Below are 12340 nucleotides of genomic sequence, written 5' to 3'. Positions count from 1 at the left end.
TAGCAGAGTGGAGCCAACATTTTCCCTTGGTTTCCTGTCTTTTTTATGGTAGAGATCATTCTGATGGATGATTGTGTTCATACATATTTGTGGGTGCTTGAAATGTTCAGATGACATCGCCTGCCCTGGCAAAGCAGAAATCGAAATGTAAGCAAATTAACAAAAAGAGTGAAAAAGGGACTGATGGCGTAGATTAAATCCAGAGGGAAGTCATAATTACGAGTGAGGTAAATATATCCATTTCCAATAAAACACACCTTTTTAACTGTGCTATTGTTCAAATTGCTCATAAAGGCAAATAACATAAATTTCATATAGCTGAAGGCTACACATTCTTACCCACTTAGCTGATTCTTACTATAAGTAACAGAGCATAATTGCTGGCTTTTTGTCATATTATTAGGTGATGTGACATTTCGCTGAGCTTTGCTCTCATAGGTATAATTTCTCCCAGCAAGTATTTCTGTACTTTATAGACAGGCTGTAATGTTATGGAGCAAATCTATTGTAGTTTGGTTTTGGCTAACTTCTGAGTGGCCAAAATGTCCCCTTCGCAATGGTAAATTACTCTCTTAGCCTCTCTGTCAGTATAATTATATGTTGCTTTAAGGGATTTCTCAGTGTTTTGAAAAGCACCAAAATTTCTCAGCATTACACCCCAGGAAAGGATAGGCTCCTCTCACATCTCTCACAGCTGCCACAGATTAGCGTGCCCAGCCATCAGCATGGAAACAGAACAATTGGTGTATACTTGTCCACAGGAGGCAAAATATGTCCTTCCTCTGCCTCTTGGCTTTTGAGATGGGTTTGGGGAGAAGGTGGTGCTGCTACAACCTTCCTAGGTTCCCCAAGTAATATTTTACAGGTGGCACCAAGTTTCCAAAAAGCAGTAGTTTGGCAGACCGTAACCAGATAATGCCCTTAAGCTGTAAAGCTGCTAAAGCCACACCCTTGTGGACCTCCAAAATAAGGTGCACATGTACTACTTGCATCTCTTCACTTGCAAGGTTATAAGGCTCATTGGGGATTTTCTTGGCCTGAACAGTAATGTATCTATCACCCATTGTGGTTTTGTATAGAGTACACAACAGGGTATGTTCATTCTCTCCAAATTGTGATATCTGATTTAGGGTTACTACTTAGGAAGCCAATTCCATTATGCTCCTTCAAGGGGTTATCAGAAGTGTTTATAGCAGGTTCCTGCCTCTAATGCAGTCTCTGAATTAGAGGCTAAGGAGATGCATAAATATCGCCAGGGGAGGTGCAAGGTGGGTGCTAATTATGCACAATGACCAACGAGATTGGTGGGACATGAAGGAATAAGTCACACGGTGTTGTATGCTGGCTTCAGTGTTCCAGCTGTGGAACCAGGCAACCTAACGTGTAGCTCTCATGTTGATAGGAAGCTGGAGGTGGCATGCAGGCATATTCATCTCCTGGGTCTGGCCCCACACACCACATCCTGTATGCTCTATTCATAAGCTTATTTATTTATTAAAATAAGGATCTTAACAGTGTCCTTTGCATGAGCACCTTGGCAGTTGGCAAAGTGAGCATCTTTAACTAGAAAACATATGTTGAATCATGTGGTAACATGACTCCTTCAGGTTATAAATGGCTTTTTTTGTTTGATAAGCAAAGAAGTGATGGATGTTGAAAAAGTAGGAGCACTCATGAATAGTGCATGTACAGAGTATATAATGCAGATTTTTATTGGTATTAGGGTCCTGGAAATGACTGCAAACTCCTTCAGATACCCAAGGGCCTCATAATCACTCCTTTAATTTTCTTCTTAAATTCTGTGTATGACAGCTGCTTTTTTTGTTACGAGAAAAATAAGGAAAAGATCAGATTCTGACACACCAGCTAATGAATCTCAGTCAAAACAGGGGAAAATATGATGAAAACTTATTTTACTTGTGAAGTTTTAGATTTTTTCATTCATTTAAGTCAGCAGGAAGATGTCGTTTGTAGGTGTTGTTTCTGGACATATTTCAAGAAAGAAAAATAAAGTGAAAATTATATATATGACTCTTACACATCTGCATGACCACTCACATCATCAGTGACATGAAACTTGCTTAATTATAATATCCTTCTAAAAAGAAAATCAGTTTGGATGAGAAGTAGAAATGAGGGAGAAAAAAGTCACTTCTCTGTCTCTCGGATGTTTACATGGCTCCTCTTGCACACTCCTAGTATATTACTAACAACCTCAGAAGTATTAATGATTCAGTGCCTATTACACATCAGGGAATGATAGATTATTTTTACAAGAAAGCTGAGTCACAAAATATGTGACTTGCCCAAAGTAACGCAAGTCAGCTGTTGAGAAAAAAAATCCAGTCTCTGCCTTGACTCCAGTGCTTCATGCATCCTTCTGCGTCTTTCCTTCCTCTTTTTTCCTCATGTAGGACTTTTCCTGTGAACTCTTTGAGGTCAAACCCATGGGGAACACAGTTGCTGTAGCATTCATATAGGTGAACTTGTCTCAAGGGAATACTCCAGGTCCTGGTTTATCCTTCCCTTGCACCAGCAAAGCTCTCTGGTTCCTCTGGAGGATTCTTTTTCTGGTTGCGGAGGAAACAGTGAGCTCTGTCCCTTGGTGGTAATGCCAACCCTAGTTAGAAATGCCTCATGGATCCCTGTTTCCTGGCTTAGAGATTGTGAATCTTTTATACTCATCCATGCACCACAGTTCTTAATTATTTTCTTTCTTAATGCATGAGACAGGGCAAGGAACATGAGGGACACTGCTTGGCTTTGTTGGGAAGGGTTGAAGGGCTAGACTTCAGGAAGGAAAGTGTCTCTCAGCATGTGTCTACACAGGGTACGTCCCTTGGCTGCATCTCCACACTGTGACTTCTCTGACCCTCTGGGTCAGAGGGTTTTGTGTACCCACATTACAATGATTTACCCGTTTTGGGGTGAAGGGCTTTGGAAAGTCAGTAGCAGTCTTTGTCCTGGCGTCTAATACTTGCTCTTCTGTTGAACATGCAGGGTAAAAAGGGAGAACCAGGATTCCCAGGGATCAATGGTCTGATTGGCCCTCAGGTAAGTGATGATTTCTTCTTTTTCATATAATATGTGGAGAAACATATTGTGTGGCAACAGGTGACTTGGAACCACAATGCAGCATGCCATGACATTGTTCTCTTCTCATCTGCAACATCTTTGAAGTCGGTATTTCTCCTTTAAGAGCCAGACTAATTTATCCTGTTGTGATTGAGAGAAGTCTGCCTGTCTGGCAGCAATTACTTTTACCTTCCACAGTTTTTCAGCATCTTTGAACAGGGTTATAAGAAGGTGTTTTGTATGTGATTTCCCCATGGCTTGTGCATACAGCAGTATCATTCCAGAGGGAAAGCAATGATTTGTGTTTTGTAATATTTAGGATAGTGCCTCAGCTAATTGTTGGCTGTGTGAATTAGCAATTGCAGATATATCTCCTGTGCTGCAGTCTAGAGGGAAGAAGCAGTTTAAAAGGTATTTGCTGTTCAGAAAGCACACTTCTTAGAGCACAAGTCTGGTTTTGTGGCTTTGATACCCACATTTCTACTTGTTACAGAGGGATGGGAGTTGGCTTTACTGAGGAACGTAGAGACAGGGTTTTAAAACTAAATGTTTATCCTCCCTGTGAGGAAGGATGTCTTAAGTTAGTGACCACTTACTTCCTTTTTTTAAAGCTTTTAGCAAGATAGTGCTCCAAATTTGCCCTTATGGTGTTACAGATGGTGCAAATAGTGCTGTTCATGTTAAGCATCGTCAGAGAGGATTTGGCTCCACCTTGGATCAACCCATTCTGTGCTGTATTATAACAACAGTGACACTTGTTTCTGGCTTGGTTTCTTGCTAACTTTGTAGCCAAACTCAGCTGACCTGAGTTCCTCTGTAGGGTCACCCCTGCAATAAGAAAAATATCTGCGGGAATGTCCTCAAGCAGGAGAGATTCAACCTCACTTTAAGCTGACCACTCAGGATAAAACTGAGCATTTCATTCATTCCCTTTTCAGTAATAAATTAATGAACTGGGTCTTTGGCTTTGGTATTTGTTTCAATAATTGACTAAGTTTGGGGCAGGAATGAAGAGCCTCCATTACTACAGCTGTTGGTGACGTATTGCAACAAACAGCACACTGCTAGACAGCAGATGCTGATTTTTCATTTATTTCTTCTGGCAAGCTATGCCCTTGTAACCAGGAAACACAATCTAGAAATAGTTTCTGTGGCAGATGTTTTGCAATGAGCTGTTCACATGTCTATGGCGGATGTCAAAGAGGGAATCCAAATACTTGTGACTCCGTGCAGGTGAGGGCCCCTTTGTCCAGCTGGGAACCTTGCCCTGCAAAACACCACATGATACTGGTTTACATATTTTTAAGGCTTTTTCCTTTGGTGTGGTATCTGGTTTGCAACTGTTACATCAGCAGCCTTTGAGAGGAATGAAGACAGTTATTTCTAATGGATTTAAAGATTTTGTCCCCCCAAGCCTTCATTGGGAGAGGATTTTCCTTGCTTTTGGGGGAAGATTTTTCTCCGTGCATTATTTCTGAGATATCTGATGCTGTCCATCCAAACAATGTCACAGTTGCTCAGCTCAAGTTCCCCGCAACTGAAAAAAGAAAAATATATATATATGCACGTATTAGCGATTTTATTAATGTACCTGAGAAAATTGCTGACATAGCATTAAGTAATTTTCCTTTCTGCACAGGCTAAATAAAGTTAGCAAATTTTATGTTAATTAAAACTACATATAATGCTAGCCCCATCGAGGGATACTTAATTTGAGGCTTCCTCCAAGCTAACTGTAAGAATGGAAAAATTTTGTTCCTATTCTTGCAATGGCACTCTGTTCTGGACGTATTACTGCAGATTTCCATATTTCTGTTTGGAGAAAGTGCTTACATTCAGTTTGTGACAGAACTACTTTTCAGCTTAACAGCACTTTTTGTGACATTAGCTTTTTTAAGCACATTATCAGCATCTTTTTTTCTTAACCAGTCTATGCCCCAAAAATACCCAAGAAGAAAAGCAGTTTCCTTATGCTGTAGTTACATGGATGTTTTTTCCAGTTATGTGTGCAAGTCTGTGTCACCTGTTCCTGTGCTATCTCCATGACATTGAGGGCCAACTAATTTGAGTTGGCCATATATAAACTAGATTAGGACACTAAAATAACCTCCCTTTCCTCTGCTGTTTAAAATTTAAATATACTTTTGTTTTCTGACCTGATTCCCCCCATTGATAGCTGTATGGGCAAAAGGAAGGAGTGGATATAGGAGCTGTAGAAGGCACATTGTTGCTGAAAAACATCAAAAAGACCATCTGAAGTTACTGTTGAGCTTGTCAGGAAGAACAGTGGCTGTCATGCTCAGTCTGACTGAGAAGCGACAGAAGGATCAAGCAGCTGTGCAAGGGAACTCAGGGCTACTCTGGAGCAGGATCAGCAGATCCAGTGATGAACCACAGTTGAGATGATGTCAGTCCAACTCTCAAGGACCATTGATTTGGAGTGTTCACATATGAGGGTTTACTGAAGTGTCAAATCCTGAAGCAGCAGCTAGGAGGCAACTTCTCAGCTAGCCTGGGGATGTTTCATGACAATAGCATAGCCCTAGTTTTGCCTCTCTCCTTGCACACACTAACTCAAACTACATTTTAATCCCAAAAGATTTTTAAATGTTTTTTTCCTTCTAAGTCAGCTGTGGTGGTGAACCAAGTCCTTGTGCTTATTTCCTCCACGTTGTCCAGTCAGCACCCCCAAAACTGAGCATTTATTTTCCAGTGACCTTTAGAAATGGTGCATCTTGCAACATCATTAAGCCATGGAGTAGACACTCTGGGTCTTATTTCCCCTCTGGATATGAATTATTTTCCTGCAGCAAGGACACAGACGTCTGAACTCATAATGTGTTTTTGTTGGTATTATTTATTTGTACTATTTTAGTTTCCAGGAAGCTTAATCATGGACCAAACTTCTATTGCAGTAGGCTGTGCAAATGCCGACTGAAAAATGAGCATTTCTGTAAAGCACTTTTCCATTGAAATAGATGAATGGGTGCTAAGCACAGGAAACAACGAGACTGTGCATTTCTGCATGGTTGCCTGAGATCTCAGTATACCTTGTCTATCCCATCATCTGTTGATAGGAAGAGTTCAGAGAAGGGGCTGAAGGCGGTCGATGAGGTACCTTTGCAAATGCTTTTCTAGGCATGAGGGGTATCCTGAGGAAGAAGGAGATCTGCAGTTAGGCAGTGTACGCTAAGTGAGCCGTGAAGGCTGTGTTCACAGGCTCAGCAGGGAGGGGAGCTGATGGCCCAGTGCTAACTGAAGGCTCAGACACTCTGACCTGTATCACTGAATTACCAGGGCTGGGATTCAGCTCTAAATGTGAGTACTTGTTGGGTTAAGGATGGGGATGCAGGTGTCTGAGCTACTGTTGATAAAGAACCAGTTAATATCATCAGTGGAGCCTGAAGCTCTCCTAAAGCAGGTACCTTCAAATGGTCCAATGAGCCACTCTCTAGATTCCCTGGGCTAAGCAGGTACATGCCGTTCACCTGTAAGACAGCAAAACAAGACAAAACTCTTCGAGATTTAAACAAAAATGCCATACATCACACTTGCAATATCTCTGGGCTGTTACTGAGGCTTGCCTTATGCTAGATAACCTGGCGGTATAACTAAGACCCGCGAGGAAGACCAGTACAAGCTGTACCTTTTATGGTTATGGCTGGCAGTGATTTAATTAGCATAGACTTGTCCGTAGGGTATAAGCTCAAGCCCAGCTTTTCTTAAGTAACTCGGGAAATAAATTATATCCTCTGAAATGCATGGTGTCCTTAATGTCCTTTTTATAATGCAAGTTAATACTGCAAAAAGTAAGAAAAGGATACAGGCCCCAGCTGCAAAGCTCAGATTGAATTCAAACTATGCTAGTGCTGCTTGAAATTGGAAGATATTGCTCAGAGCTATCTTTAATAAGATCTGTACCTTTAACAAAAACAAAGCAAAAAAAGTCTTCACCTGTGCAGATCACTAATAGTACTGAAACAAAAGACCATAAGGGAGATTTTTTTGTTGTTTTTCTCATTTGCTGCACTGACTCAGTAAACCAACTCAAAGTGAACACATAGGGAAATAAATCTTCCCCTGTAGACAAAAAAGATCGTGTCCATATCTTACACTAAGTGATGAAATTAAAAAACCCTGCCTTTCACTGGAAGCAAGAAATTCTCCTGGAGAGACTTTATCCAGTACTTTTACAGAGCTGGAAAGACAGTTCAGAGAATTTTTTTTGAAAAACACTTTATTTTTAAAAATAATGTTGGTATTCCAATTACAATGCCACCTGGTGAAATAACTGGAGACCTCATCCGCTTATGAATTATGGCACTATCACTGAAGCTAACTATAGAGCATGCATCATAGGTAAATGCTCAGATCTGTTGGCTCTTTAGGCTTTTGGTTTTCAGTGTCATCAGCAACAGCCTTTTTCTATATCCTCTTATCTTTGTCTTGGTTTGCAAGGCAGGATTTAAGCAGAGAGACCAATATGGTGCTCTAATGCAGCATTACTGAAAATAATTCACAGTAATTGTGCTGGTGGATACTGTAGTGCGTGGGGTGAGAAATGAAGAGCAGATTTGAGGAGCTGATCCCAGAACCCACTCAGATGCAGCAAGGGAGAAATGGAGAGTTGGAGTAGCAAGGGTCATAGTAAGACACATGGACTGCTCCACAAAACTAGCTACAACAGCCTCATTTCTGATGGGAGAGAAGTAGAAATAAAGGGGAGACAGCGCAAAGCCAACAGGAAGGGTCTGTGGGGACTTTCTGAGAGGTGAAATTGCAAGGAGTAATTGGTGTTGAAGTGGAGACAAGCACAGACACTGGAGGGGAAAAGGCTGTCAGCACAGTAGTTAAGCATTTTGCTATCCTTGTGGCAGCAGACAGGATGCTCTTGCATGTCCCAAAGGTTCTTCTTGTTTGTAAAGCTGGCACACTGCCTAAAAAGTCTAGACCACAGTCTGTTTTGACATGAGTTAAGGGCTTATCTAAGCCTTTCTCATAGTGTAAGAGAATCCAGTCATCAGAATGGAATAATATACAGAAAATATGTCTGTGCAAGCTTTGCCTCCAGAGACATGTATCTGGAAAAGCCATCAGATTTTAGTTTCCATCATGGAATGGCATTTGTTCACCTCCCTCTAAAACATAGCCATCCTTTCTTTCATGGAAAAGAGATTTAGGCCAAGCAGCCTACTGATGTAGTCACAGAGAAAGGTTTTTTTTTTTTCCTTTTTAGAGCTTCCTTAGGGAGTGCAGAACCTAAATCTTAATAGCTCTCCCTTTCCCAGCCTGTCTTTCAGCAAGGTACATACTGGAAAAGGAGAGCATCCTTTAGTGGATCCTGGAGGACAGGCACAGCTGTTCCTCCAATATGGAGAGTGTCAGATTTCTTTCCTGAGAACTGTCCCTGAATTACATTGTCTAAGGAATGGAGCTGGATGAAACAGAAGCCTGTAAAAATCCACCCCCTCCAATGTTTTTAAAGATGTCCCACCCCATGACATCCCCCCCCCTTTGGATTTTAATGAACATTTGAAATATTTTTTGTTTCAAAACAACAGTTTGAAAATACTTCCATTTAAACATTTTGATAAAAGATCCATGTTTTGCATTTGTTTTCCAAACTGAGTTTGTGTAGTCCTGTTTTAGAATAGTTTTCATATATCAATTTTTGCTTCAGCGTGTAGGAAGCACACATCAGAGTCTTTACCAGCCAGAAAAAAAACCACTCCATGATTATTTTCTTCTAGATCAGAGTTTTAAAGGGGGGCAACACTGGGGACTGGGTTTGGGACAGGGACTCTCGTCTGTGTAGTTAATCAAATGATCTCTGAAAAAGGTGATCATTTAAATCAGGTACTTTAATCTGCACCCAGTTAAAAAAGGGCAGCAAAGAAAACAGATGGCATGAGAGTTTGGGGTTAAGCATTACAAGCTGTCCTGCTGCTGCTGTTTTATGGGGGGGAGGGGGGGGGGGTTAATCACAAATAAATGCTGTCAGTTTGGTCCTTTCTAAATATTTAGAAAGAATAGTCCTTGCTCTGAAGTATACTTAGAAGTCAGGAGAAGGGCTACAATACAGAAGTTTATATACAAGTGAAACTGATTTGCTCTTGACAGTAGCAAAAGGGAGGGCTGTATAAAGGCCATGTATGATGTATTTCTGCAACTTTCATGTGATTGTGCCCTTTTATTTCTCTGTGTCCTAGTCACTTGCTGTATCCCAAGCTGCAGAATGCAAGAAATCCAGTAGGACAGTAGATGTACTGGTGTACGCAGTCAGCTGGAGCAGGCTGTCAGCATCCTGTGCATCTCCCAGGGATACTGGTGGTCATTACATAAAATTGTTCTTTCTACGTCCATCTCAGAGCGGCTTTTATCAGAACAGCTTTCCATTAGTGAGTGTAACATTTTTTGGTGCAACATGTGGTGAAGCTATCGAAGTAAACCAGTCTTGGGCATGATGTCCCGGGTGATTGCTCTCATGGAGAGCAATGAAATGGAATTATTAGTGGCAATTTAGGGTGAGGATCAGTGTGCTTCCATTTCAAGACTTATGGTTGAACAAGGTTATTGTGGTCCAGAATACAGAAAGTTTAAGAGCATAATTAGAAATTGTCTTGGATAGTGAGAATATCACGAGTTACTAGGAGAAATAGTTGGGATGAGGAGGATGTAGCACCTCGTGTTTCAGGGATTACGCTGGTTGCTGACAGATGCTTGAGTGAGACTTTGCTTTTAGGTCAGATTACCCCCTCTCTGTACTGTGTGGGGTAACTTGCATCATACTTGGGGATGCTTGGGCTGAGGCTGGGTCCTGGCTGGGGGTTTTCACCTCTTGATAGAAGCTCCCTGTTGTAGGGCCATGGAGAATATGTGTTTCATGGTGGGAGGTGGCTCAGTTATTGGCAGAGAGAGAGAGAGAACAAAATTAGGCTGTTAGGGAGGAACCAATGGAATTGGCAAGGAAAGTCTGCAAAAGTAAATTTTGCACTTTCTTTCCTGAACTTACGCATAGTCCACTCTGGCACCAAATCAGTTTTTTGTTGTTTTTCTAAAGGTACTTTTGCCTTCTTTCCCCATACTGCACCCACTCTTCATGGAAGCCCCTTCTCGGAGCCCATATCTCCTGCAGGGCCTCTCAGCGATACCATCCTTGTAGAGGTGGAGTAGGGCCGAGCAGAATTGCCAGCTCCCTGGTGTCTGAGGTCTCTCTATCCAGCTGTGTCTACAGTGTGGCATTATCTCTTGTGCTGGGCTAATTTGGCGTGTTGATTCTTTTCTTTGAATGGCAAAAACTTTTTTAAGTGGTCGATGGTCTCAACCAGGTGTCTCTTGATAGGAGTAGAGCTCCTTAACTGCAGGACCCTCCTGCAGTAGCAGCTGAACCAATGTCCCCAGAAGCCAATGCAGGCCTCCCCAGGAATTATGGCAGCAGCATCAGTGCATCCCAAGGCACATCTTTCTGGGGATTATTTGGTTATGCTCACATCTGAGGCACTCTGCAAATGATAGTGTTGTTGGTGGGATGATTCCACGTCTGCTCCGAGTTGCAGAGAAAGCAGATCATGGGAGGCAAGTGCATCTGCAGGTCCTTTTGCCCCATCTGTTGGTGAGAGGCTGTCTTCCCTTCTGACTGAATTTTACAAGTGTATTCTAAAAAGACCGCTTATCTACTACCTTCTTTGTCAAACCATGCCACAAATAACTCCTTGTCCTCACTTTTTTACACCATTTTCTTCTCTTCAGCTACATTTTTCCTTAAATGTGAAATGCTAATATTGATCCATGACTTGTAATACCTTAATCACAAAAGCTGTGCTTTGTGATAATGAAGGGTGACAGGGAAAATGCTGACTGGCCATTTTCTATCTTGTATCTGTTGCTCAGTTTCAATTCTTTATGTAGGGTTTGGATGGCAGGCAGGGGTTGTTTTTTCATGTACAGACACACCAGAACTCCCCCATGCTGAAAACTGAAAATGAATGAAATCATCGTGTTAGAAAGGCAGGAGACAGCCAGGGTAAAATTGCAACTCAGTCATATATCCATTTCTCACATCCATCCTCATGTTGTTTGCTTAGGTCCTGATCCAAAAAAATATATGAACATGTGGGTCATTCTGAGCACAGGAGAAATCCTATCTTGTCTACAGTGGAAGCTGAAAGTAATGAACACCTCTGCATCTCAGGCAACCTGTTAAGATCTGTCGAGTATGGAAACAAATTTCTCAGCTAGGAAGCCAAATTTAACAACTTGCTCAACACACAAAAATAAATCCCTCTGAAAATCGGGTGGCTATTGAAAGAATATTTTTCCCTAGAGAAACAGCTGTTGCAGGGAGATGAGTAAGAAAGACTGGTAGGACATTTCCAGCTGAATGTGTGCATTGAAGTATGGGGTTTTGAGGACCTTTTACTATCAACAGGGTTAATGTAGGGCACTAAAATGGTGGTGCATTTCTTTTAAAACACTTGATTCACTACATTGTTTCTCCATACTCTTGGATTTGCATTTTTACCCTCCCCCCAAAAAAGAGCACAAACCACAATCCTGTTCCATTCATTAGTTACTTCAGAGATCTTTTTGCAGAGGTAAATTTTTCACTTTGAAACAACATTAATCAAGGTTAAATTAGGCTGGATGCTACAAGGGATCCCCCTAGACAAGCTTTGTGTTATACATTACCATTGATGGCCTTCAGCTCCTCCGTCTCTTGCACTGGAGTGAAGGATGGAGCTCACCTTGTAGCAATAGTAATTAGTGGCTTAACCAGGAGATCCTGTTCTGCTCATAAGCATGGTTCCCTTGGAGCTCAGTTTGGCATCTTGCTTTTTTTTTTTTGGTAGAGGTTAGTGAAATAAAGCTCAGTGCTTTTGCCCGTTTCGATTAGGGCCCCAACTGCACAGAGAAGGACATAAGGCTTTCAGCCACTATCAAAGAGTTTGATAAACTGGTTTTGCTTCGTCTCTTGCAGGGACCTCCAGGGCCCCCAGGCATTGCTGGACCCCCTGGACCACCTGGAGCGCCAGTAAGAAAACAAGCTTGGGTTTTTTTGTTTTGTATCAAGGAGAAGAAAAAACAGCTGGGGAGAATTTTAGGTCATGGGTTTCAGTGGGAACTGAGTCAGGGCCTCTGGCAATGTGTGTTTTCTCTTATATTTTCTCACTGAAAAGCCACAGTTGGTTCTAGAGGACAGCTTCTATGCGCTGAGCTTTGGAACCATGTCGGTGCTACCTAGGGATAAGTCAACGTCTACAGGACT

At 41.7% G+C, this 12340-nt stretch overlaps 1 protein-coding gene across 6 annotated transcripts in view; it reads left to right on the top strand.

The window, feature by feature from the left end:
* COL22A1 (collagen type XXII alpha 1 chain) overlaps positions 1–12340 on the top strand; it is a 263481-nt gene that overhangs the window by 185576 nt on the left and 65565 nt on the right. For all 6 annotated transcript variants that reach the window (XM_049819464.1, XM_049819483.1, XM_049819493.1 and 3 more), the window contains 2 exons: positions 3001–3054; positions 12053–12106. In XM_049819464.1, coding sequence (XP_049675421.1) covers positions 3001–3054; positions 12053–12106 — 108 coding nt within the window. The remainder of the gene's footprint in view (positions 1–3000; positions 3055–12052; positions 12107–12340) is intronic.

The sequence above is a fragment of the Accipiter gentilis genome, chromosome 2 (assembly GCF_929443795.1).
Source record: "Accipiter gentilis chromosome 2, bAccGen1.1, whole genome shotgun sequence".
Lineage (NCBI taxonomy): Eukaryota > Metazoa > Chordata > Aves > Accipitriformes > Accipitridae > Astur > Astur gentilis.
This window is presented reverse-complemented; position numbering and strand designations above follow the sequence as displayed.